This window comes from Cyprinus carpio, chromosome A15 (assembly GCF_018340385.1).
Source record: "Cyprinus carpio isolate SPL01 chromosome A15, ASM1834038v1, whole genome shotgun sequence".
Lineage (NCBI taxonomy): Eukaryota > Metazoa > Chordata > Actinopteri > Cypriniformes > Cyprinidae > Cyprinus > Cyprinus carpio.
The window spans coordinates 1,282,336-1,308,485 of NC_056586.1; the positions used below are offsets into that span (position 1 = coordinate 1,282,336).

At 38.3% G+C, this 26,150-nt stretch overlaps 1 protein-coding gene across 1 annotated transcript in view; it reads left to right on the forward strand.

The window, feature by feature from the left end:
• LOC109067381 (serine/Arginine-related protein 53-like) overlaps window positions 1–26,150 on the forward strand; it is a 77,218-nt gene that overhangs the window by 49,371 nt on the left and 1,697 nt on the right. The window contains exons 3-5 of the mRNA XM_042770750.1: window positions 700–762; window positions 21,132–21,238; window positions 22,642–22,752. Of these exons, the coding sequence (XP_042626684.1) occupies window positions 735–762; window positions 21,132–21,238; window positions 22,642–22,752 (246 nt within the window). The 5' untranslated portion in view covers window positions 700–734. The remainder of the gene's footprint in view (window positions 1–699; window positions 763–21,131; window positions 21,239–22,641; window positions 22,753–26,150) is intronic.

Here is a 26,150-nt window from a genome sequence, read left to right on the forward strand (position 1 = left end):
ACAATTTGGTTGTACACAATGTACTTGTGGAGCATTGTTAGACAGAAACAGTGGGTTGTTCGGTTTAAGCAACCACATCATGCTTTTTTTTCTAATGTCCACTCAAACCGCACTCAAACAATTATATTATCCACTTGGATTTGAACTAAACTGTACAATTTGCTTTTCTTAATGACTGTGATTACCCTCCCCTCTCCTTTTACTTGAAAGTTGAAACTCATAGAAGGTAATGTTATGAGGGACTCAATTTTGCACGACGACTCTCATCAGCGAGTGAAACAGCAATAAAGGCAAATTGCTCCTGGGAGACACGAACGCTTTAGAATAAATTACGTGTGGGAACAGAGGTGTAATTAATTTACAGGCTGTATTGATAGTCCCCCTTCACTGCTCACTATATGTCTTCATCTCAGCTAACGTCTTCATTATTTGGAGGGCAGGAGAGAAGCGAGTCAACAGACTAAATGAATTGCCATAAGACTTGTACACAAGCTGTTTCCACCACGCAAGGATTTCTCTCAGGCTTTTAATTAGCACTCTGAAAAATTATTTGATAAGTATGTGCTTAAGGTGTGCAAACCGGGAGAAGTGTACATATGCAGAGAGACATTAAAGCATGAAAGACGTTCTAATGATATATTAAATGTGCTGTTTATAACTCAAAGCTAATATTACAATCTGCTTTTTTTCTTATTTCAGCTAAAACCGATGAAGTGCTGAAAGCAAAGGAGAGTATGAGAGAGGAAAAGACAAAGGAGGAAGGTGAGCCGAACTTTAAGATGTTTAACCTGCAGCTATCAGAGGAAACGTATTAAAGCCTGACAAGGAATTCAAAAATAAATGTAATGGCAACTTTTTATCTCACAATTCAGAGTTTTTCTTGTAGTTTTCATTTGATAATTCTATATATATTTTATGTATAGTTTTTATTTTAGAATTTATTGTTTTTTTTGTAGTTTTTATATACTTAATTTTTAATTTTTTTTTCTGCAATTCTTTTGTATAAAATATTTATTTTGAGAGATATATAATGATTTTTTGAGGTTTTTTACCGTTTTGTTTTTTCTGTTTGTTGTGTATAAGTGTGGTCATATTTTCCATTGTTTGTGGGCAGAATCCAGTCAATCACAAATTTTACTGTCCACTGTCTATTGCCAATAATGCAAATACAAATTTGCCAGACAGCAGTAAATGTGAACACATCTTAAATAATTGAGCAGCAAATCAGCATATTAGACTGATTTCTGAAGGATCATGTGACACTGAAGACTGGAGTAATGATGCTGAAAATACAGCTTTGATTCACAGGAATAAATTACATTTTCACAGATATTCACATAGAAAACAGCTGTTTAAAATTGTAATAATATTTCATAATATTACTGTATTTTGATTAAAATAAATGCAGCCTTGGTGAGCAGAAGAGACCTAATAAAAAAATCTTTGTTTCCAAACTTTTAACCAGTACTGTATATATTCCATACAGCTGAAGTTAAGTATTGCAGTGTTCTTGATTGTTGACAGTCTTTTGTAGTGATTGACCGATATTGTTTTTTTTTTTTTTTTTTTTTGACAGCCGATGCCGATATCTTGGAAAGCAGGGTGGCCAATGGCCGATATGAATTCGATATAATTTTATTTAATTTAAGAAATTTGAAATCATTTGAAAATGGATTAAAAAATAAATGCGTAAAATAAACATGCTTATACTTTAAATGACAATGTATTTTTCACAATTAAACAAATATTTCATAAAAATATAATTAAAAAGAAAGTAAACACTGTAACCAACAGGGCACTCAGTATTCTGGGAAGTTTGTGTGCATTGGGAATCATATTTTTTTCAAATAAAGCCAAGGAAACACTCATTTTACATACAGCACATAGTGAAGATGACATGAATATGACATTGGGCAAAAGCATGAAGCGCAGCATAATTTGAAATCACGAGTTTATAGTTTGTCGATCGTGCATCTCAGTGAAGCTGAACTCTCCTCCTGTCCGTATTCAGTTCACACGGACTGACCATCACGCGGAGTACACGCGAGCATGCACGACACAAATACAAATACACACTACACAAAATCTCACAGCTGGATTCGACTAAGTTTGCAAGGTTTTTGAAATTAGATGTTCATTAGTTAATCAAAGATTTTTTTTAAATGATGTAAATTCATATTTGCTGAATGCTGATGACAAACGAGAAAGTATTATAATAATTGCCTTTCTGTTACTAACAATATAAAAGCAATCGGAACTATATAAAAGCAATACTTTTTTGTATGCATTTTAATTCCTTTGTTTAACCGTTTTATCTGATTATTAGACAGACTTCTGTCCGTGGACAGAACTGTTAATGATGACACCGAACAAGAGAGAGAATTTGAGCTTTGTGTGTTCAGGCGCTGCTGCTGTCAGTGCCGTCAAAATAAAAGTCCTGCCACAAACGCATCGTCCAAACAAAAACACTTATCGGCAATGCCGATATTTGAAAAATGCCAAATATCGGCCGATATATCAACCCACTAGTCTTTTGCCACCAAAAACTCAATCTCTGTCCTCACGGTGTGGAAGTGACACAGTGAGAGCAGGTTTTGGTCTGGCATCAATCTTCACTCGCTCATGATGAACATGCTCTGCTCACACATCCCTCAGGAAACTTCAGCTCCATGACAACAATCCAGCTGAACTCTGAAAATGAAACCAATAAAATGAAGAGAAACAGTAAATACTGCTGGACAGCTGAGATTTGTGACTGTGATATGTGTGCCTGTATTATATCAGCACTCTTTCCTAGTAAATCAATCAATTCTCATTGTTTTACTGGGGATTTCACACAACATACTTCCTAATGGAGCTACAAAAAAAACTTCAAACTACAAAAAAGATGAAGGTTTTTATTAGAGCTGTAAAACTATTTTTTTTTATTTTATTTTTTTATGTAAATTACATGATATGCTGATTAATAGAAAATTAATCACACATCAGTTTGGGCCGATAAATTACCCCCTAAATGATAAAATCATTGTTGTATTAATTGAGAAAAGCATTGAATAGATGAAAAAGTACCAAAAAAGTAGCTTTAGAAAGAAATATTTGGATTCAACATAATATGTATTACACACAAGGTTTTAAGGCTACAATGTGGCCATAAGATTGTTTTCAGAAGCTGCATTCGAAGTGGCATTTAGATGTGAGATTAATGGCATTTAAATAGGCATCAATGGGTTTTAAAAAAAAATTAAATATGAATTGGTTCTCAAAAACATGAGATGATACTTTAAATATGAATCTAAAACTGTCAGTAGATAACTGTCAGACTTGATGAGAGAGTCATTGTATAATTGATTCGTTCGATTCATTGATTCATTCAGTGAGTCAATATAATTGGCAAATGACTCTTTATGAATGATTCACTGAATCATTGACTCACTCGATTTGTTAAAAAAAAGTGAATTCATTCAGTAACAAAACTGCTGTTTATTGCTCAGAGTTGCACAACAGTTCTATTTTCATTTGCCAAATTGAGCAAAAAAACATACAATATTGCCTCTAGATTGTAACATAATATTAACTTCTTGTTTATTGAACTGTTAAATCAGCAGACCTAATTTTCTTTTGTTCAGTTTAATTGTCTTATACAAGGTTTCCCTTTGTTGTTGTTTTTTTTTTAATCTTTCAGTCCGTCACTGCCTTGCACTTCAGTCTGTAGCTGTTTTTCTCTGACACAGACCTGCTTTCTGTCCGTATTCATGCAGATCATATATTTTAATGAGCCGTTTAACAGCATTTAACCCGTATCATTAGAGCAGCTTGCTCTTTCACCATGGAAAAGCCAAAGACTTTTTCTTAATTATGCTGTGTCATGCGGGTCACATGTGTACCTCTCTGTGTGTGACCGTATTAGAGAATGATACCACCATTAAACATTTAGATGGGATTTAACGCCCCTACACACACACAGACTGCCCCCACATCCATTAATTTCTAATCTCAATATAACAAGCTGTGTTGTCATTCACCAGAGCTGTCTGCTGGAGAGCTGAACAAGCCCGTGTGTGCATGAGAGAAAGTCAGACAGTCAATAGAACAGAGGACGACCAGTGACCAACAGAGAGCTGCGTTTAATCAGATACATTTGCTGAATTTGATTGACTCTCCACTGCAAACTTAATTAGAGGCCTGATTTAATATGGCATATCTGGTAAATGGTCCCTATATATGATAATTATTGCTTAATTTGTATTTTTGCATGTTACTGAGTAATAAATTAGACTTTTTTGACACCATTTGCCAAGATTTAAATAATTTGAATTTTGGGATATTGTGTAAAAAGTTGTGTGTATAGCGAAAGGACATATGCGTATTGAAGAAAGTATTACCTTTAAATATTTTTGAATCACTCCCTCAGAGAAGAAAATATAATCAGAGCAGTATTATTGCATAGCATTTCATATGTTGCTATTGTCACTGCAATATTTAAATAGATTTTTTTGTTTAATTTCACATTTGTTGTGTCAGATATAGGTGAATAAATCTTGAGTAAGGTAATCTCTTTAGAAATCAAAATGATTTGACCTGCGAGCTCAACAGTAGTATCTCCTGAAAGGCTGTTGTTAAATATTTAGCGCTCTCCCGTCATGAATACAAATGCTGTGTAAATGAGGGTCTACAGGCAGCTGACCCTGGGACTGGAGCCTGCTGAGTGAGGCTCACGTTGGCTTGAATGATTTAATTGTCATGACTTCAGCTAGTATTTTAAGGAAGCGGTTTGAAAGGCATCACCTGGTAAACGCCGCTCTTCCCTGTCTCTTAGAGCTCTTCTGCTGTACATGACGTTTGTGAAGGACTTGGATTTGTCCATGGGGGAAAACTGACTGTTCACTGGTTTGATGCCACATGGTATTTCTGTTAGGATGCAGTTTGCTTATATCATCTTGAACTGTTTGCGTTATTCTGTGTTGCATGAGATACATTGTTTTATACTTAAGTGGCCTTCAAAAGTTTGGGATGCCCTAGGTTTCAAAGTGGGATTTTGGACAATATCAGCATCAGTCCTTAACATCTGTTGATCGATTCAGTAAACTAACTTGCCCCTCATCAAGAAGATTTTCCCTTTTGATTATATGATGATGATAATATATACATGTAGCTGTAATGCCTGATTACTGGATTCAGCTTGGCTCAGGAATTTTTTTTTTTTTAGATCTTCGAATAAGCACACCTTCGACAAAGTTCGATAAAGTTCGACACATTGATTGCTTATTAAGACTACTACACAACAGACGAATTTATAAATACAACAGTTTATAAATAGCTCTAGTACTTCCTGGTGAATAACCCTGCCTGAAACAGCCTAAGCTGCTCTTAACTGGTTTTGATGGTCTCTCATCCTGGCCATGTTGTGTTTAGCTGGTTTATCCCAGTTTAGTCCAGCTGAAAGTGCTCAAAACCCTGTCAGAACCATTGTTCAGGGGTTTCATTGCTAAAGATCATGCATTTTCAAATGAATCAGTTGAGTCCATGATTCAATGACTCAGTCATTCAGACAGTCAGCTGAATCAGCTGTGAACAACTCTGTTGAATGAATGACTCAGTGAGTCACTTTTTGAGACATAAGCTGCGTCCAAAATCACATACTGTGATCAGATACTATATTTGGTTTGAAACTTGTTTGGAGACTTAAAAAGTACTTGCTATGTAGTGTGAATGAAACTCAGGTGTACTACATCCGTCATTTTGTCATTGTCATGTGACCTGCCTGCATCAGTTGCGTTTGGTCTCTTCCATTCATAAATCTTCTCCTGTTGCCTCATGGGATTGTGAAATGTCCATCAAATGCACACTCGTAGGTCGTCCGAGTACTTTTCGCCTACTGGCTGCTGTATTTTGGATAGTATGAATTTGGACATACTACTCTTTTCACATACTTTGTTTTGCTTAGTATATAATATGAAGTAGGCATATTTGAATGCATCAAGTGACTTGCTGGTTTTAGTTTCATATTTAGATTATTGGGTTTTTTTTTATTATTATTTCATATTTCAAGCGCAGAATTAACATGACTGATGTAAAATTTCCTTAGTTTGTCTAACTTCTGTTTTAATTTATTAATCAAACTAAAAAAAAATTCTAACATCATCTCACAGGTGAGATTCATCAATGCAAGCCCTATGTAACTGTAATATTGAAGTCAAATGTATCTGTCATTCAAAGCAATGCTTTTCTGTACTCCAGTGATTAGTTATGCCTGGCTTATAAGCAGTGAATCAGTATTGTAGACCCAGGGGAAATAAAATTGGCAGAAAATCAGAGTGAGAAGATTTAATTATCACGCGGAGACCTTTTCCGTCGACCGGTCCACTGAACCCAAAAAACCTAATTCGCCTGGACATCAGCCTCCTCTTTATAATTTGTTTCCCATGCAATCATATGCCAAGCAATTACTGTTTTATTGATTTTTTTATCACTGCAAATTTAAAGGTTTTTTTCCCCCTGAAAAGCCATGGTGGTTGATCCCTTCTCTATTCGCCCATGTGAGTTGAGCATAAAGAAAAATATGGTGCTTTGTGCAACCTTTCATTCACCTGTTTTGACACTGAATATTTAGACATATTGTTGACCAGTGTCTGCATCTGGAATATTTCTCCAAATGCATGAAGAGCTACACGTGCAGCTGTTTAAAGCTGGATTAAGTGATGGATGATTGACAGCCAGTCCTCCACTCTGTTATTGGTGTCAGACTATCCAAGAGCTGCACTGGATATATAAAAGCTAGAAATCTGTTTTTGTTTTGTTTCCTTATTCTGTAATATATGCACATTTTGTTTATCCACACATTTTATATTTACGACCTCATTTTATTTTAAAATCAAAACTTAAACATTAAACTTCACTATACTAAAATATCAATGACTGATTATTCAAGTGTGCACAAAGGTGAAAAAAAATTTAATTAGGAGAATTGGTGTAAACGTGGTAACAAATAGTATAAAAACACAATGTACAATGTAATTAGGAACGCTATGCACACATAATAGTTTTTTATCATTTAAAACTTCTACAGCAGAGGAGAAGACGAATGGCCAATAATTTGTGCTGTTTTACTTAAAAACATTTTCCCCAAAAAAGACAAATGCAGACATGTGCACACTCAAGCATTTCATCGGACAACAGCCCGCTCTTTACTGCTGATATACTTCACAAATAACTAACAGTCATGTCCTACATATGATTTTCATTTATAATAACCAATACAAAGATTCGGCATTAGTGAATTCCTCTTCACTCTTCAGTTACGTTCACGTTCAAGCTCTGGCAGTATCCTGGCTCTCTTGACTGGATCAATAAATCAGTGAGTTGCTGACTCGAGAACAGCTGCAATCGAATCAGTTTGACTCACAAATGAATCATTCAGTGCAGTTTGTGAACCGAGCCAACAGGTTCTTTAGAAAGAATCAGCTCGTTCACAAATCTCTTCAGTTCAAAATAATGAGGAACGATATGTTTTAATGAAAAGAAGTAGAGTAAAAATTACAATATTATGCATTGGGATGTAGTGAAGTAAAAGTAAAATACTATATACTTGAAAAATGTACTTGTGCTTTGTTTCTGTCCACTACTGAATCTAACCCATGTTCGTATAATAACCATTCAGTTTGTATGTTTTTTGACTATGTTCATTATTTTTATTTCTGTGAAGCTTTTCCGAGTAAAGGATTCATCTGCATATTTAAACATGCAGTTACACAGTTTGAAATGTCCTGATGGAGGTTTGGTAGCTCTGTTAACAGCTGTTTGTGTGTTGAACATGTTCTCTTGGGAGCCTGTGTGTTTTAGGGACCGCATGAGGGTGGCCTGTCCAAACCTCCACACACACACACAGCATGGACAGAATGACTTTATTAAGCGGAGCTCATGGAGAAACTGTTAGATTGTCATATGCTGATATGTGAGAAGGTGTGTTGGTGTGTGTAATGTGAGAAAGTGTGTATGTGTTTATGTTGTGGGAAGGGAGGAAATCCTCGGGGTGGAGTGTTGAGCATTGCATGTGTGTGGTTGGGTCATTTGCACCTCATCAAGTCAGGACTGGTGGTCTCAGACACACACCAGGAACAGAGCCTCACTGATTGGGTGCCTGATGGGTCACTCTGTGGTCGACCAGGCCACCAATCGTCAGAGCTCCATCAATCAATGTGACCAGAGCTTTAGACTCTGGAAATCTATGATATACTTTGTATTATTATACACAATATGTGTTGTTGCTGTAGCTGATTTACTTTTACTGGAAAAAAAAGGCCATGGATTGTTCTGTTTGCATATTTAAACACTATTGATCTAAGGCTGGGAAACATTAATTTGTGTGATATATATTGTATAATTAATACAAATAATAATAATACTTCAATATAAATGTAGGGTGAAATATTATTTTCACATTGTGATTTAGCTCTACTAAAGTCGTTTCTTGTATATATTTTCCCAAACAATTTTTTTTTTCTTTAAAAAGTGTGGTAATAAGCATGAATTTTTGTTATGCTGACAGGATCGATCCATAGTTTGTTGTTGTTTTTTTTTGTTTTTTTTTTTTTGTTTTTTTTAACTGGTAATTGTATTAATTATTTGTTGTGGAAAATAAATGCACAAAATATACTTTAATGTAGTGAACTGACAGCTTTCAAACAGAGAGGGCTGACTGACAGAGATAGAATCTTCACAACACTTCTGAAAGGCACAGCTAAATGTGACATTTATCATAATGTGTTTATGTAAATATTGTTTTAAACGGTTAGTTTACCTAAAAATGAAAATTAGCCCATAAATTACTCACCCTCAAGTCATCCTAGGTGTATATGACTATCTTCTGTCAGACGAATACAGTCGGAGTTTTTATTAAAAATTGTATTTGATCTTTCGAGCTGTTTTATGGCACTCAGTGCACAGATAAAAAATTATTTGTGGTGAAGTAAATACTACATAAAAACAAATGTATTTTCTTACATTAATTCAGTTCAGGCAAGAATTAAAACATTAAAGTAAATTCTATATTACTACTCAATTTAAGCTTGTAGAAATTAAAGTTTGAAATTATAAGCATATTTTACTTGGAATTGTTTATGTTCACAAGCATTCTTTAAGTAAATATCAAAGTTATGATCCCGTTTTTCCCATCATGCACTTTCCCATCATTTGCTACCCATTTATACTCCAACTCTATCCACTGATTGTTACCGTCATTGTGTATGGTGTACCAAGTATTGAGGTCTCTGTGTTCATTTGGGTAATAATTATATTGAGTTGACATATTATCTTTGAAGTTCAAGTTCAAGTTCAAGTCTGCTTTATTGTCAATTTCCACATGTACAGTACATACATACAGAGAATCGAAATTGCGTTACTCTCAGTCTCCGGTGCATACAGATAACATTTACATTAAAGCCTAAAAAAATAACTAGATCAAATATAAAATGTAGATACAATTATACAATAAGGGATTTATAAAAAAAAAAAGGCATATAAAAGACATATAATAAAAATAAAAGTTAAAAATAAAGTTAAATAAAGCAGTGCAAGGTAAATGACAGATATAGTGCAAATCAATGAAGTGAACAACAGTGCAGTTAAAAGATTTTTAGTGCAAAAAAAATCACTTATTAAAAATATCTTAAGTTTGATTAAAGTGACAAAGTGACAAGTGACCAAGAGCAGTTATTTAACTGACTGATGAGGTAGTTCCATGCCGAATGGAGGTAGTGAGCGGTGAGTGAGCAGACCAATGCTGCACAAGTGACTCGTGCATGTCATCATATAATTAGTGTGTGTGTGGGGGGGGAGGTTCATAGTTCAGTGGTGCCTGGGGAAGAAGAGGGGAGGGGGGGCAGGTTCGGGAGGGAGTTCAGCTTCCTGACAGCCTGGTGGATGAAGCTGTCCTTCAGTCTGCTGGTCCTGGCCTGGAGACTCCGCAGTCTCCTCCCTGAAGGCAGCAGACTGAAGAAGCTGTTGGTGACGGGTGAGTGGGATCACCTGTGATGCAGAGGGCTTTGCGGGTGAGACGTGTTCCATAAATGTCCTGGAGGGAGGGTAGAGAGACACCAATGATCTTCTCAGCTGCTCTCACTATGCGTTGCAGAGTCTTCCGGCAGGACGTGTTGCAGGCGCCATACCACACAGTGATGCAGCTCGTCAGGATGCTCTCGATGGTGCCTCTGTAGAATGTGGTACATGATGGGGGGTGGGGCTCTGGCTCTCCTCAGTTTGCGGAGGAAGTAGAGACGCTGCTGTGATTTCTTGGCCAGTGCTGCAGTGTTGTCGGTCCAGGAGAGGTCCTCTGTGATGTGCACACCCAGGAACTTGGTGCTGCTCACTCTCTCCACAGTCGCACCGTTGATGGTCAGAGGAACGTGCTGAGTGTGTGCTCTCCTGAAGTCTACAACAATCTCCTTCGTCTTCTCCACGTTCAGAGAGAGATTGTTGTCACTGCACCACCCGGCCAGGCGGCTCACCTCGCTCCTGTAGTTTGTCTCATCTCTGTTGCTAATGAGACCCACCACAGTCGTGGTCATCCGCAAACTTAATGAAGAGGTTGGAGCTGTGTGACGGTGTGCAGTCATGGGTCAGCAGAGTGAAGAGGGGAGGGGGCTCAGCACACATCCTTGGGGGGGCCCCAGTGTTCAGTGTGATGGTGCTGGATGTGTTGCTACCGACCCATACTGCCTGAGGTCTTCCAGTCAGAAAGTCCAACAGCCAGTTGCACAGCGAAGTGTTGAGCCCCAGCTCGACCAGTTTGTGAATGAGCTGTTGAGGTATGATTGTGTTGAATGCTGAACTGAAGTCTATGAACAGCATTCTGACATAAGAGTCCTTTTTTTCCAGATGGGTGAGTGCTGAGTGGACGGCAGTGGAGATGGCATCATCGGTCGACCGGTTGGACCGATATGCAAACTGGAATGGGTCCAGGGAGGGGGGGAGGGCGGACTTGATGTGGTGCATGACTAGCCGTTCAAAGCACTTCATGAGGATGGGGGTAAGTGCAACAGGACGGTAGTCATTGAAGCAGGATGGAGATGGCTTCTTCGGGACTGGGATGATAGTGGTAGTTTTAAAGCATGTGGGAATAACAGCCTGACTCAGTGAGATGTTAAAAATGTCTGTGAAGACATCAGTGAGTTCTGCTGCACAGTCTTTCAGTACACGCCCAGGGATGTTGTCAGGACCCGGAGCTTTGCGGGCATTGATCCTGCTGAAGGATCTCCTCACACTGTCTGGGGTCAGAGTCATCACCTGGTCGCCGGGAGGAGGTGGAGTCTTCTGTGCAGTGGTGCTGTTTTGTGCCTCAAAGCGAGCGAAGAAGGTGTTCAGCTCGTTCAGCAGAGAGATGTTGTTGTCACAGGTCCGTGGTGGGGGCTTGTAGTCCGTAATGGTCTGTATCCCCTGCCACAGGCTCCTAGTGTCTCTGCTGTTACTGAATTGGTGAGCTATCCTCCTGGAGTGCTGTCTCTTAGCCTCTCTGATGCCGCGGGACAGGTTGGCCCTAGCTGTTCTCAGGCCCACCTCATCTCCAGCTCTGCCTCTCTGATGTCGGTGTCTTCAGGAGTCTGTAGACCTCCCCCGTCATCCATGGCTTCTGGTTGGCCCGGACAGTGATAGTTTTTGTGATCGTTACATCATCAATACACTTATTGATGTAGGCAGTAACAGTCTCTGAGTACTCCTGGAGGTCAGTGGTGTTATTGCATGTGGCAGCCTGTTTAAACATGTCCAGTCAGTTGTGTTGAAGCAGTCCTGAAGAATCTCTGTTGATCCTTCTGGCCACACTTTAATCTGTTTGTAAAACTGGTTTGGCGACTTTAATGAGTGGTCTGTATGCAGGCATTAGCATAACAGTGATGTGATCTGAGGCTCCGATGTGGGGGGAGGGGGAGGGCTTTGTAAGCTCCTCTCTGTGTGGTGTAAACAAAGTCCAAAATGTTTTATTACCTCGTGTTGGAAAGTTGATGTGCTGGTGTATTTTTGGAAACACACTCTTAAGGTCAGCATGGTTGAAATCCACAGATATGATGAGAAAAGCATCCGGGTGTGCTGTCTGCTGCTCACTGATGTGTTGGTACAGTTCATTAAGTGCGTCGTTCCCTGTTGCTGGTGATGTTGAATGGGGGAATGTACACTGAAATGAGCAGTTATAGCAGGTATATTCCCTCGGCAGATAGAACGGCCGGGCACTTAATAATCATAAAACTCCACCAGGGTGTGAGCAGTGTTTGCTGATCACAACAGTATCGCGGCACCACGCGTCATTGATGTAAACACAAAGCCCGCCGCCGCGGGGTTTTTTCCTCCCGCGACGAGAGCTCTGTCCGCTCGATAGCACGTCAGCTGGTCGAGCTGAATAGCGCCATCTGGAACGTTGTTGCTGAGCCATGTTTCCGTGAAAACACAAAAACACAACAGTCTCTTACAGTCCTCTGAGTTGAGCGTAGTAAACGAATGTAGTCCAGTTTATTGTTCAACGAGCGTACGTTAGCCAGTACGATGGTGGGGACAGATGGCTTGTGTGGGTTAGCCGTTAGCCTAGCCCGGATACCTCCGCGCTTCCCCCTCTTCTGCTTCCTCTCACGCCGCTTGTGGCGCCTCCGCTGCGGGCGAGATGCAGTAGTGGGGGTCGATGATGGTGAAGGCCTCCGTAGCAGATCGAGATCCCGCAGCTGTTCCGCTTGCGCGGAGTTTAACTGTAAAAATGCGGTTCTGCCGACATCGAGCAGAAACTCGCGACTGTATTTGCGCTTACAGACAGGTAGACGTGACGACAACGTGCAAAAACACTGCGACTCACAAGACAAAAAAACACGAAAACACCGTTCTGTCGGGACAGAGAGAAGCCGCTGCGTGTGGCCGCGCCGCCATCTTGTCAAAAAAACAAGCTGTCAACAACAAGGATAACAAGCTGTCTACTTGTTTTACTTACATGTTTGCAAGTGGACCACATGCTTTAATAGCGTGGGTTGTTTTCAAGTGCTACCTTGTAAGAGTACATTTTATAAACTGTAACTGATGAAAAATGTACTTGTGTATTGCATTTAACTAAAAAACTAAGTAGATATTACTCCATCAAACTCTAACTGGCCATGTTAAATTTACCTAATTCCTTTGCTAAATTTACCTAACTTAGGTAAGTAGATTTTACTTACTTCAATACTTAAATTTTACTTAAAATTTATAGTGTGCAAAAACTTGCAAAATAACAATTAAGTATATCTACTTGTTGTTTTTTTTTCAGTGTTACATGCATCAGTCCAAAAGAAGTTAAATAAAAAGCACCCATCCATAATAAAAGTGTCTCACACAGCTCCGGGGGGTGAACAAAGTCCTCCTGTAGTGAATCGATGTGTTTTTGTAAGGTAAATAACCACAATGTAATAATCACTTGAATCTAGTTTCCACTCACTGTTGTAAATGGAAGCAGTTCCGGGTGTATGACGGATGAGGTCGGCTTTTGTGCATAGTAAAAAGATGCTATAAACAAATATTTGAAATACTGTTTTTAATATTATTTTCACATTCATTTGGAGAATTTGGATTGGAGAGTTGAATTCTGTTGAAATACTGTTTTTAATATTATTTTCACATTAATTTGGAGAATCAGTGTTACAATATATTTATGATAATAAATTTCAATAATATTTGCAGTTAATGTTGATTTATTTATTTAATCCATCTAATGTCCTAGTGTTCTTTTATTTTTTTATATATATATTTTTTTTTTATTAATAACAGGAGCATCAACAGTTGCTGTATGTTTTGTTCAAATCTCACAAACAGTGAAGTCAGACTTTCTTATTTGTTCTCAATAAAGCAGAGTGCAGGGTTTTAAATACTCTCGGGTGACAGAGGTCACCAGGGCACTGTTCTTAATTAGCCAAATGAGTCTGCCTGCATTGTGGCAGTGACCTTCTCTGCAGTCAATTACGTGAAAACCACCGTCTGAGTTACACTACAGCACTGAGAAATAATGCTGATCACACATATCTGTGAATCGGATTTGTTTGTCTGGCAGATAAGAATGAAGGAGAGTTACAGTCTCATGAATGGAGAGGCTCTTGGGCTGCGTTTAAGTCTGATTACATCATTTGTGTTTTAAAGGCTAGCTCCAATGACGTAATTTGTTGACTGGGTGTTTCCTTAATTATAGAGATGTTTGACAGCAAAACCTGAGAATACTGACTTTTTTTCCCCTCCACATTCCTTTATTCTCTTTCATCTTGCTGTTCATGTTATCATGACATTTGTGCTGTGCTAACACCACACACACACACACACACACAGAGTAAACAGAGCTTTGCTTTGTCAGTATAGGTTTTATTTGTGTTATGGGTCAGTTCTGACGTCATCACGGTGAACCTCATTGATGATGTTTGCCATTGTGCATTTGTATTTGTATTGACAAGAAATGTACATTATTTATACCAAAGAAAGATTTTGCTATAAATCATGGATATGTTTGTTTGAGCAGTAACTAATGTTAATGTATGCATGCCACCTCCGGCATTAGGGAAGAACATGCATGTGTTAGTGTTTTCCTGTGCAATTTTACAGGTTTTTTGCATAGTCAAAATTAGAGTCTCCATTTCTCATGTAATCCAGTATGATATGGACTGGTACGATACAGTGCTTGTGTTTATGAATTTGTTCAGGATTTTATGTTGGGTTTTTGGTGTATTTTATCACCATGACTTAGAAAAACACCTGACGTGTTCCACTCCAAGCAAAACAAATATTACTTAAAAAGTAATGGTAAAACGGTTATAGAAATATTCATTCTAAGGTTGTAAAGTTTAGAATGACAAAATGTCATTTCATTGAAATAAATGAGTAAACTGTTTAGTAAATGTGATGTGAAAACAATGCCATTGATATTTGAAGTATTTTATACCTAAATAATTGATGTTTCGGATGCTGTCAGTACATCATTATTGATCGTTTGAGTGTCTGTGCAAATGTAAGTAAATATACATTTGGTAAGAACCACACCTGAGATCATGAGATGAGATCACTTTGAGACATCACACTTTTAAAATTTGGCTACCTGGCTACCATATTTGGGAACCAATTGCAAGCATGAGAGGTCTGTATTATCAGACTGACAGTTAATCAGCCAGTCACTGCAATGAAGAAGACATGCATTATCAAATCAACTGAGTAATCCGCCAGTCATATGAGCTTTGAGCTTATGCCATTCATGCCACGTTCAGCGAGTTCTGACACTGTCCACTGATTAGAAAAAAATTAGTGATTTACATGCCATTTGATCAACATATATTGATGACATATTCATTTTTTACCTTTGTACTATCTATTATTCTCTCAGATTCATTCACAGGTTCAAATATATCTTTGACAGTGGTTGTAATTCCTGCTGGAAGCATCAGCCATCAATGATACTAATTAAACCTTCACAAACCAGTAATACTGCATATGCTTAATGATTTCAACCATGTACTGCAAATTGGTGCTGTTCAGACTTGTGGTACAACAATCGGATGTGTTTAGTTTGAACCGTCATTGTGGGGAGCAGATTTGAGGTCAGCTTCCTTCATGAGCTGACTGTTCCTGAGGAAATCTTCTGTCCTAAAGCTAAATCCTACTGGATTCTATGTCTGTCTCTCACACACTGCTTTAGAGCCTGAGGGACACATCTGGCATGAGCTAACATCAGCTCAGGCCAGATCCACTTGTAGATGACCCATATCAAGTGATTGGAAGACATTTCAGAATGCGACTTGTGAAGTGCAGTCTGCTCCAAACATGGATTGGGTGCATGTTACTGGATGAAGACGCTGGTCATGATTGAAAACACTCTGTTCATTGAGATCTCATTTGTCAAGCAGAGAGCCGAGAGGGTATTAGTTAGTTAGCAAATATTGACACGCCACTTTGTTCGGGTAACTATCAACTGAAATCAGCAAATCAATGCTCCTAATAGCTGCTCATTACGCACTTGATGCATTTTCAGCGTTCGCATCAGCTTTGCAAGTCAATGCAGTCAAGAACTTCATTACGCACTTGATGCATTTTCAGCGTTCGCATCAGCTTTAAAGAAGCCTTCTCAAGCGGTGCATGTGGAAATCTTTCAGTCTTTTAGGTAGCTGTTTCGTTTGAATGAGGTGACTCTTAAATGTCTAGAGTGTGTCTGACTGACATGCTGTATTTAAAAGGAATCAGTGGCAGGTTTTTGCTGTCAGACGTGTAATTAAGTTAAAGCAAGGTTTCTTTTGTGACATGCGTGCTTGTGCGATGGAGATCACAAAGACCGAGCGAAACCCCATTTTTCTCTACACCGTCGTGTGTAGCACTCACACAGAGTCAAGCGGGCATTCGTCGGGGAGAGGATCTTTATTTAGACACCAGATCTTCCTAGATAAATAAAGACAGTGTTAATGGAAGAGGGGCGAGTCGGATGCGTGTCAGGGGGTTTGCCCAGATAAATCATTAGATGGAAGGTTATTGGAAATGCAGGGAGATAAAAGACTGAAGAAGCCAGTAATTGCCTTAAAGATCAGACTACAAAGCATTAGCCCGGCTTTTACAAGGCCAGTCGGCAACAAAAGAGTCGTAATTTATGAGCTCAGCGTAAAAGAATAGCATAATTGCATTAAAAATTAATGCTAATGAGGTCTAAAATGGGGAAGGTGGTTATTATGAAAGTTTGTATTTATCTTCTTTGGCCTGAATGATGGCTTGTGGCTTGATTAATGGCTTAATTTCTATCAATTAGCCGTGCCAGAAATAAATAAATAATTCTATCCACAGAGCCAGGGCTAAATTGAGGATTGAATTACATATCATAGCCCAATGCGGAGATGGGGGCCGGATTCCCAATGGCTTACCATAGAGGCAGTGTCCTTGTGTGTTTAACATTAGTTCAACTTTTTGTGTGTTTGTGAGTGGCACAAATATGTCGATGCATGTATTTCATGTAATCCATAGTATGTGGATAAATATCAGTGGTTTTCAACCAATAGGGGGGGCCTTGAGTTGACTTAAAATAATTAAAAATCATACAAAACAAGAATTAAAATAAGCTAGAAACAACTAAAAACAAGATGTCTATTATAGTAAACACAGCTGTGCCAGTGCATGTGAGAGGTCTGCAGGTTGCTCCATGTATTGTAGTGTTTTTTCTCGTCTCAATGGTCTTGTTTGGCTTGCTCATGACATTCAAAAGCAACTTTTGAATCAGAGGCCGTTTGAGACTGACCACTGAGGATGGGCAGTCACTGCTTTAATTATTCCATCAGTGATGAGAGCGTTGGTAATTTTGCTCAATGGAAGTAAGGCATTCAATTATGGGGAATTAATTAAGCGCTGTGAGTTTAGCCTTCCCTTTCCTCTGATATCCTTGAACGTGGTGCTGCCGCTTTCCTGCAGTGCCTTGAGTTGTTGAACATCGCCCTCTTGTGCTTTTCTGTTGTTCCTGCCTGCTGGAGAGAGGATCTTTCCCTTCATCTGAACACCCTTTTAAGTAGAGAAACGGCTATTGAGAGCATTTCATGATGCTGGACTTCTCACGTTTGTTGTTCTTTTTCACAAATGTTAATATCTTGGTTTCTCCACAAGTTTCTTCACATCTAAATATGCATTCATTCATGTTTAATAAAAAAACAGAGTCCGTTTAGTCCTTTAGGATGGCAGGGAAAGACAAATCATACTTCAGCTGAACAGAATCCATGTCATCATATCTCTCTCTCTCTGTCTGTCTGTGGAGAAGACTGCTGTAAGGCTTGTGTAACCCAGCGACAATGGACTCTAAATTAATTTTGTGGATAATGTGTCAATATTAAATGTCAACTTTGACCTGGCCTTGTGCTGATCGTGTCTCTCCGACAGCGCTATCGCTTTTCTGCTCTCTGCTCGGGCACGGGCCCCTCTCTCAAAGTCCATTATTTTTGATTTTCCTATGAAATACATATCTTTCCTCACTGACATCTGACAAACAGCATATGGAAGTCATTTTATCTACCAATAATGTGTTTGTCAAAAAGTATGAGGCATTAATGGAATTCCGGGCCAAGGATAGGTTGTCACTGATATATCTGGGTGCATGGGCTTGTGTGTTTGTGTCTGTGTATCAGTCATTGAGATGATCAGTGCACACACACACACACACACACACACACACACACACACAGGAGCAGTAATAAGTGTGTGATTGAGAGCCAGTGGACTGCTGTCATCTTAAGGACGGTCTGTAGGCTCCTAGAGGATATTGCGCCTCTCTTTTGCCTCATGCTCAAGTATGTGTGTTTTTGAGAAGGCAACTGTTGTCACTATGTATGAAATTGTTCGGGCTTATTTTATTGCAAGTTTGTTTCTCAGAGCAGGTGTGTTGTGACATCAGCTGTTAGCACTGACACACATTTGTGTTTTTATGATGTGTGTGTGCACTTGCAGTGTCAAATCAATGTCTATATGAATGTTACTTGAATAAAGCTAGATTTGATTAGAATGAGAGTTTTGCTTTTCTCTGTTTGCCAAGAAAGAAATGATAGTGCTACAGTGTTTATGTTCATAAGCTTTATAAGGACAAAACACTAAAAGCTGAGTGTGTGTGTGTGTGTGTGTGTGTGTGTGAGAGAGAGAGAGAGAGAGAGAGAGAGAGAGAGAGAGAGAGAGTTTCTGCTAACAGAGAGAAAACCAGAGCAAATATTCATTTATTCATTAAACGAGCAGAGCGAGAAGATGTGTTGTGGACAGTTGCTCCCTGGCAGTTAATGGATTAAAGTAATTCTCTCATTAGCGCAGGGATCTGTGTGTGTGTGTGTGTGTGAGGGGGGAGAGCATGCTTCCTACATAATAGTGTTTGTTTCTGAGCATTTTCATGCATATGTGTGGAGAGAGATTGAAATTGTGGGTGAATTGAGTATCAGTAATACATTGTGTTTTATGTTTTAGGATTTATGTTTTTTTTTTTTTTTTAATTAGCAGGATCACATAGACCGCAGCGCTGATGTGAGGTGAATAACAGCACAGCTGTGTCTGTAGGTAATCGCAGCTTATAGTTCAGTAAACAAGAGGTTAATATGGAGTAGCTTATATATTAGACACACAATATAGCCAGTTGCTCTATTTATTTATCTATTACAATATCACATTAGGTCTTTTCTCTTGAATGAATGTGTAGAGTGAGAGAAATACGCATATGAAATAATAGAAGATCCATTTACTGTGAAGAATCTTAGAATTTTTTTTTCTTGAAATCTCCTTGAAGTGTCTGTCGCTCCTGATACATTCTGAGGACCACTGATCTCTGTATGTGACTACAGTCCACTCTAGACATTCTACTAACTGCAAGTAACTCTCATTAGAGTATTTGTAGACTGTAAGTAGAATAGGTTGATATATCCTTGCAAAGTTACAGTCAGTAGAATGTGGAATATCAAAATAAACGTTACCTTCTAAACTATCAGCAATTGTTGAAGTCACAGTACATTTTAATGTCCATATTAATAAGCTCAACCACCAGAGGGCATCAAAGATGGACAGCTGATAGCTTGACTAAAAATGACAAGATGTTGTGTGTATCAGTCCAGCCCAAAAAAAAAAAAAAAAACATATATTTCTGTATGTAATTATGCAGGAAATATTAATCATTAGCATATGGATCTCCTGATATGATTATTAGGAGAAACTGAATACAATATACAGCAAATGCAAACAGCAAAATACCGGAATAAGATCCTGATACTATATTGCATTCAGATTTGAGGTTGTGTCCCGTGCATCATTTTTCTATGCCATAAATACTTGGAGAAACATGCATCACATCTTCAAGACAAAACACAACACTGGCTGTTTCCTGAATGAGTTGTGAAGTGTATCTTTTTATTTTCTGATGTGTTTTCTCATCGACCAACAGACACCTGGAAAACTTAAGGAGAAGAAGAATTAAAGAGCTACAGACTGGACAAGCACAAATTAGTTTGGTTTTTACTTTTGTCAGTTAAAAAAAATGCAAATTGCTGTTTTACATATTAATTAGGTTGATTTTACCAACCAATTGGAAACAATTTTTTCATCTTAACTGATACCAAGAATAATTTTTTTTTACACTTAATTCATGTCTTAATAAAAATCATTAACATCACAACAGAATTGCGTAAAAAAAAACAATGAATACACCAATGAATTTGTGCATAACTCATAAATCTGTCTTCAGAATAAATCAGCTGATCTGATGTTCACTTCAGTATTGTGATGAACATCACTGGCTCTCGCTTTCAGTAAGCAGGAACAGTTCTCAACTGTTAAATAAATAAATAAATAATTTGCATGCTTAACAAGTTTGGAACCGTACAGAGACTTCGGGTTTAAAAGCTGTGTTAGGTTGGGTAATGTTTACTCGGGTGACTTCTGAAGACTGTAAGGAACGTGTGCGAGTCACCAAGAAATCTAAATGGACACTTCTTTTTTATGGAATATTGCATTGTGAGCCAATCAATTCCCATTGAATCATATTAAATCTTTTCCTCATTTAAGAAGCCGTTTTTACTCTGATATACATCACAATTGGGAAGTAAACAGGATCACAACTTCCGTTCCATGCAGACTATAATTATTGATCCACATATATCTATATCAAACTAAAGATCATCTTCAGAGACCAGCATTAAATCCTACATCCACTGAACTTACAGACTGTTTGTCTGTTCTGACTTGTTTTCTGACTAATCTTTTTTTCATGTAGTGTAACACATTCTCACAAGTGTGATCATGTCTGTCCAACTTCAAACTACAGAGGACACTAAACACAACATAGGCTTTGTCAAACCAGTCCTTTTTTTCCTGACAAGCTTTTTAAATCTATTTATTTTTTATTTTTTATTTTTTTCTGGTACTATGTGCTGTGTGTTCGTGCTTGTTTGGACAGTGTGTTGTTGTTTTGCTGACATAGACAGGGAATGGGATCGGGACACAACCTGCTTTCACTGTGTCATGTGCACTACACACTCAACACTGTCCAGTAGATAGACTGTTATTCACTAAGAGATGAATCCATCTGTTTCTGTGGTTTGTGACCGTCTGACCTGCCCTGCTGACCTCTCGTCTGTCCACTCACCGCTCTGTTTTTGTTCCTCTAGAGGAAGTGTCTCTCGCCGAGCAGGTGAGGAGGATAAAGGATATCGAGGCCATTGAGAGCGACTCTTTTGTTCCTCAGGCTTTCAAATCATCTCGGAATGCCACCAAGGTACATCTCTGCCTCTCTCTCTCTATTCTTTTTGCCTTCCTTCTCATATATATAAATTCTTTTATTAGATTTCTTTTCGCCTGATTACTCTCCGTTTGTCTGCAAATGAAATGATTGCCATGAAATTCCGTTTGGTCTGTGGCACGTCACCGGGGCGCGTTCACCTTCTCCACAGAGAGCATTACTGAATCCGGTCCGCCAGCGTTCACATTCACCGCTCAAATCAGATTACTAACAAATGCTCACAGATCTCTGCGGTCTGAGACAAAAGGTGACAGCTGAAATGAGTCCGTATGATAGATTACAGCCCTCCCGTGCTGATCTCAGGTCTGTCTGTAGGACTTCAGCGCTGCACTGATGCTAGACCAGCACTTAACATCACTCTGAATGATGTACGAACAGCAATAAAAGCATACATGGAGGACATTCTTTGGACAAACACAAATACATACATTCACGCACAATTGATTTTTAGTAATTTCCATTCCGTGTAATTGGATGCTCTGAGCTCAGATAAAACTTCACTTAACAGAGTATGGCCTTGACATTAAACAGAGGAGTGTGCTTAGCCCGGATACAGATGTTATAAAGGACAAGAGTGAGCACTGTTATGATTATACTGCCATCAGTTGCTTGTGTATAGAATTGCACCCAACATCTCTCGCATTGCACCCACCTGTAGATAAGTGTTTGCTCAACTTTATTATGGTTCAAAAATGAGTCGTTATCAAGTGCAAACCTTCCACCTTTAAACTGCACCCACTAATTCCAGTTAACTTGATCTCTTGAGATAAAATAGTTCACTGAACTGATTTCCTTCCAGCCATAAAAGAGCCTTATTCAAATCTGAAGCAAGGTGCAAAAATATCTCAGTGTCTGCAATTTACTAATGTCACACAGACTTTTTGCTGCTGTTTTTTTTTTTCATCTATTTAAATTAATGGCATAGTTTAGCCATAAATGAAAATTCACGTTGCTCCAAACCTGTGTGCGCTTCTCTCTTCTGCGGAACACATCAGAAGATATTTTGAAGAATGGTGGTAAGCAAACCGTTTCGGTTTCTCGAAATATCTTCTTTTATGTTCCGCAGTAGAAAAGAAAGTTGTGCATATTTTCAACAACATGAGAGAATTGTCTTTTTTGGGCTGAACTATCTCTTTACATCTAACCCAGTCCTGGAAGGTTCATGTGTTCATGAGTTTAGCTCTAACCCTAACAAAACACCTCAAACGAGCTAATCACGCTGTTCAGAATTGTTTGCACATTACAGGTGGGTTTAATTACGGTTGAAACTCTGCTTTAAGGGGGAGTGGATTTGAATATTATGAATAAGAGAAATGTCTGGAATGACGGAAGGATCAGTGCTTAAGGTTTTTGTAAATACCATAACTTTTTATTTGTAGGTGACTGAAGCTTCAGAGATGAAGAACGAGGCAGAGACTATAAAAGAGGAAGTCACCCTTCTGCCCAGCTCCATCACCTACAATGACAGCAACACCCTGGCTCACCCTAACGTGAGACTGTGTTTATCTACTTCAGCGTATCTTAGAGACGTAGTTGTACCCAGACGTGAGCTTTATCTGACAAAACCTTGTTTTGGGAACATCTCCATTTGTAAAAACTCTATAAAAATGAAGTATTTTTAATTGTAAAAATGCTGAACATGTTCTGTTAGGGTTAGATTACAGTATTTTATAACTAGCTGTAAATGAGACAATAGAAGTCTATTGAATTTCCTCAGTTGGATAACTAAATAAAAAAGTGTGAGTACCTGATATTCCCGACGTTATGAGGCCCAAATGACCCAACAAGGATAGTAATAACCAGTAAAATGTGTCCTTGTGTGGGCATTTTTTGGTCCCCATGAGGAAAACAGCTTACAAATCATACAGAATTAAGTTTTTTTGAAAGTTAAAAAATGTAGAAAGTTTCCTGTGAGGGTTAGGTTTAGGGTAAGGGGATAAATGCAGGAGAAAAACCATTATGACCTTGGAATGAACCCTATAAAACATGGATACAGGTGTTCCCTGTTTCCCTACATTCAGATAGTAAAACCTGATTTTTTTGGCACTGTGGGGACAAACTTTCAGTCCCCATGAGAAAAGCATGTTGTAAATTATTTATTTATTGATTGATTGAAAATGAAACATTTATTTATGTTTACAGTTTACAGAAGTTTATGGTTAGGGAATAGTATATATAGTTTGTACAGTCTAAAAATGTGTGTCTCGAGTCCTCATAAAACACAGAAACCCAAGGTGTGTGTGTGTGTGTGTGTGTCTACTTAACCATATTTGGGGACTAATTTGTAGTGAGCAAAACCTGTCAAAATCGCCAAAAACATTTATTTGGGGGCGTCATCATTTGCAAAACTGGAATACAAATAAAGTAAAACAAAAAATGTTTTCTGTGAACTGTGAACTATCTGTAAATAAAAACAATAGAAATCTATGTAATGTCCCCATTTAGATAGCTAAGTAAACATTTGTGCGTGTGTGTGTTAAAATCAGAAGGTAATCTCTCCGCCTCATGAACCTCTAATTCTTTCAACGAAAAGATTATATATATTATTCACAACATACATTAAATAAGACTTTGGTGTCGCAGGCCCCAGCATCTGAAGTTCCACATAAGCTTCCCAAAAGGCCTTCGATCAATAATTCTCCTCTCTCAAGACTTATTTCCCCCCCACCCTTGTAGAAATTGCCTATTTCTGAAGCTGCACTTCTTGACAACCCACTCAGGGCCCTTCTTATGCACCCTCAGTAATATTGGCAGACAGAATTTCCTACGAAAGCGCGCTCCATCTCTCTCACTCGGCAAACTGGGTTAGGTGTGACTGATGCAGATGAGCTCGACAGGCTGATCTATTGCAGCAATATGCCCAAGGCGAGAGAGCCCTGATCACCAGTAATGATTCAATCATTTAGCCACCACCACTTACTGTATCTACTGTAATTTCAAACTCGTTAGCTGTGCTTCTCTAGGTGCGTTAAGAGTCAGAGGAGGCTTGTTGTCGTGTCGCAGAATCGCCTACGAAAAGAAAAGGCACCATACACCCTCAGTGTATTAGCGCTACATGTGCACGTGTTTCCCCGGCAAACACAGAGCCTGAATGAATGCTACAGGCGGACCCTAACCCGATGTAAATGACACGCTTATAATGCACACGCACATCCGCGTGCGGCGGGATGGAAGTGATCAGTCTCTCCAAAACGTAGATTTGATTTGGTGCCTCTCGTGTTTTTTGGATGAAGGAAATGAGTGATGAGTGTTGGAGAAGAATCCGGAACTTCCAAACTTAAGGAACTCATAAGCACAACTAATGTGGGAATCACTCAAATTCTCCCTTTACGCTGACATCTGAATCAAGCGCGTGTATTACCCTGTCTGATGTGTTTATGATGCAATACCATTTACACTTGCTCCAAATCTAATCGCAGCTGTGATTGTCCTATATTAAGCCAACCCAGACAATTAGAGCGCAGGCTTGGAATCCATTAGAAACCAATAGGAAAGATTTGTTTCCAAAGGGTTACTTACGTTTCAGATCTATAGCATCAGGCCGTTAGTAGACCTCGGCCAAATCCAGGCTTCTTCATGCCTCTGAGTGGAGTAAACAACGAGGGAATCTGAAATGGTGCACATGCAGACAGTCACAGATTTCCCGCTGTGGGCGCAGATTATCTGATCTCAATAAGATCTCACTTCTCTCTGTAGGAGGACTCTGTAACGTTCACTTGTACTGCACAGAAAGGGATCACATTGTTTACTGTAATAATATCCTATGCATTATGCATATCTAATCCAATATACAGTTCTTAAAAAAACACATCCTCAGTATACTTCAGTCATTGCATTTGTCTTCAGCATAGTCTCTTAAATAACTAAGAACCATGCTAAAATAAATTGAACTGAACTTATCCAGATTTCATCATTTAGTAAAGAAAGAAAAATCATTTGATCTAGTGGTTTTGGAGAAAATATGTATCATCCCATCTAATCATAAGAGCACTGACAAATTCATATTTTCTGTTGTTCTGCCTAATGAAGACATCAGTCTTACAACACTGCTGTGTGTGTGTGTGTGTGAGAGACCAAAACTTACAGACATGTATTTCCTGTATTCACATCAATATCATTGATTGTGCGGCAGTAAAAGAATATTAGGGAATAAAAAACAGCAACACTTTAGCTTAAGGAACACATATTCACTATTAACTAGTTGCTTATTAGCAAGCATATTGCCAGCATATTGATTGTTTATCAGTACTTATAAAGCAAATATTAATGCCTTATTCTGCATGACCATAGTTTAGACCCTATTTCATACTTGAACTTAACTACTAGAACAACTGCCACAATTACTATCAGTAAGCAGCAAATTAGGAGTTTACTGAGGGGAAAATAATATTTGTTTTTAGAATATAGTCTCACCAGGAATAATCTTTTTTTTTTTTTTAAATAAAAAAAAAAAAAATCTGTGACATTTTAGTTTGGGGACCGATTCTCAGTATTACCTCTGACTTTTGTCTCAATAAACTCCTAATTTGCTGCTTATTAATAGTTGTTTGTGTGTGAGATCTTATTCATATTTAGTGGGGGGGTTGTTTAGTTTATGTATAATGTGGTGGTTCTGAATTATGGTTTTTTATAATTTCTAATAAAAAGCCTATTTTCTAGTAATATGCATTCTAATAAGCAACTAGTTAATGATGAGAACTGATCCTTAAACTAAAGTGTTACTGAATAATTGATAATTGTACATAATATTTGTTATATTGATGTGAGTTGGTTGTCAATTGTTGTTTCGTTTTGTTTTGTTTTGTTTTGTTTTGTTTTGTTTTTTCCATCACGGCTGCGCTTACTACTTACTATTATTTGTTTCTTTTTAAATATTGATCTTGCCATA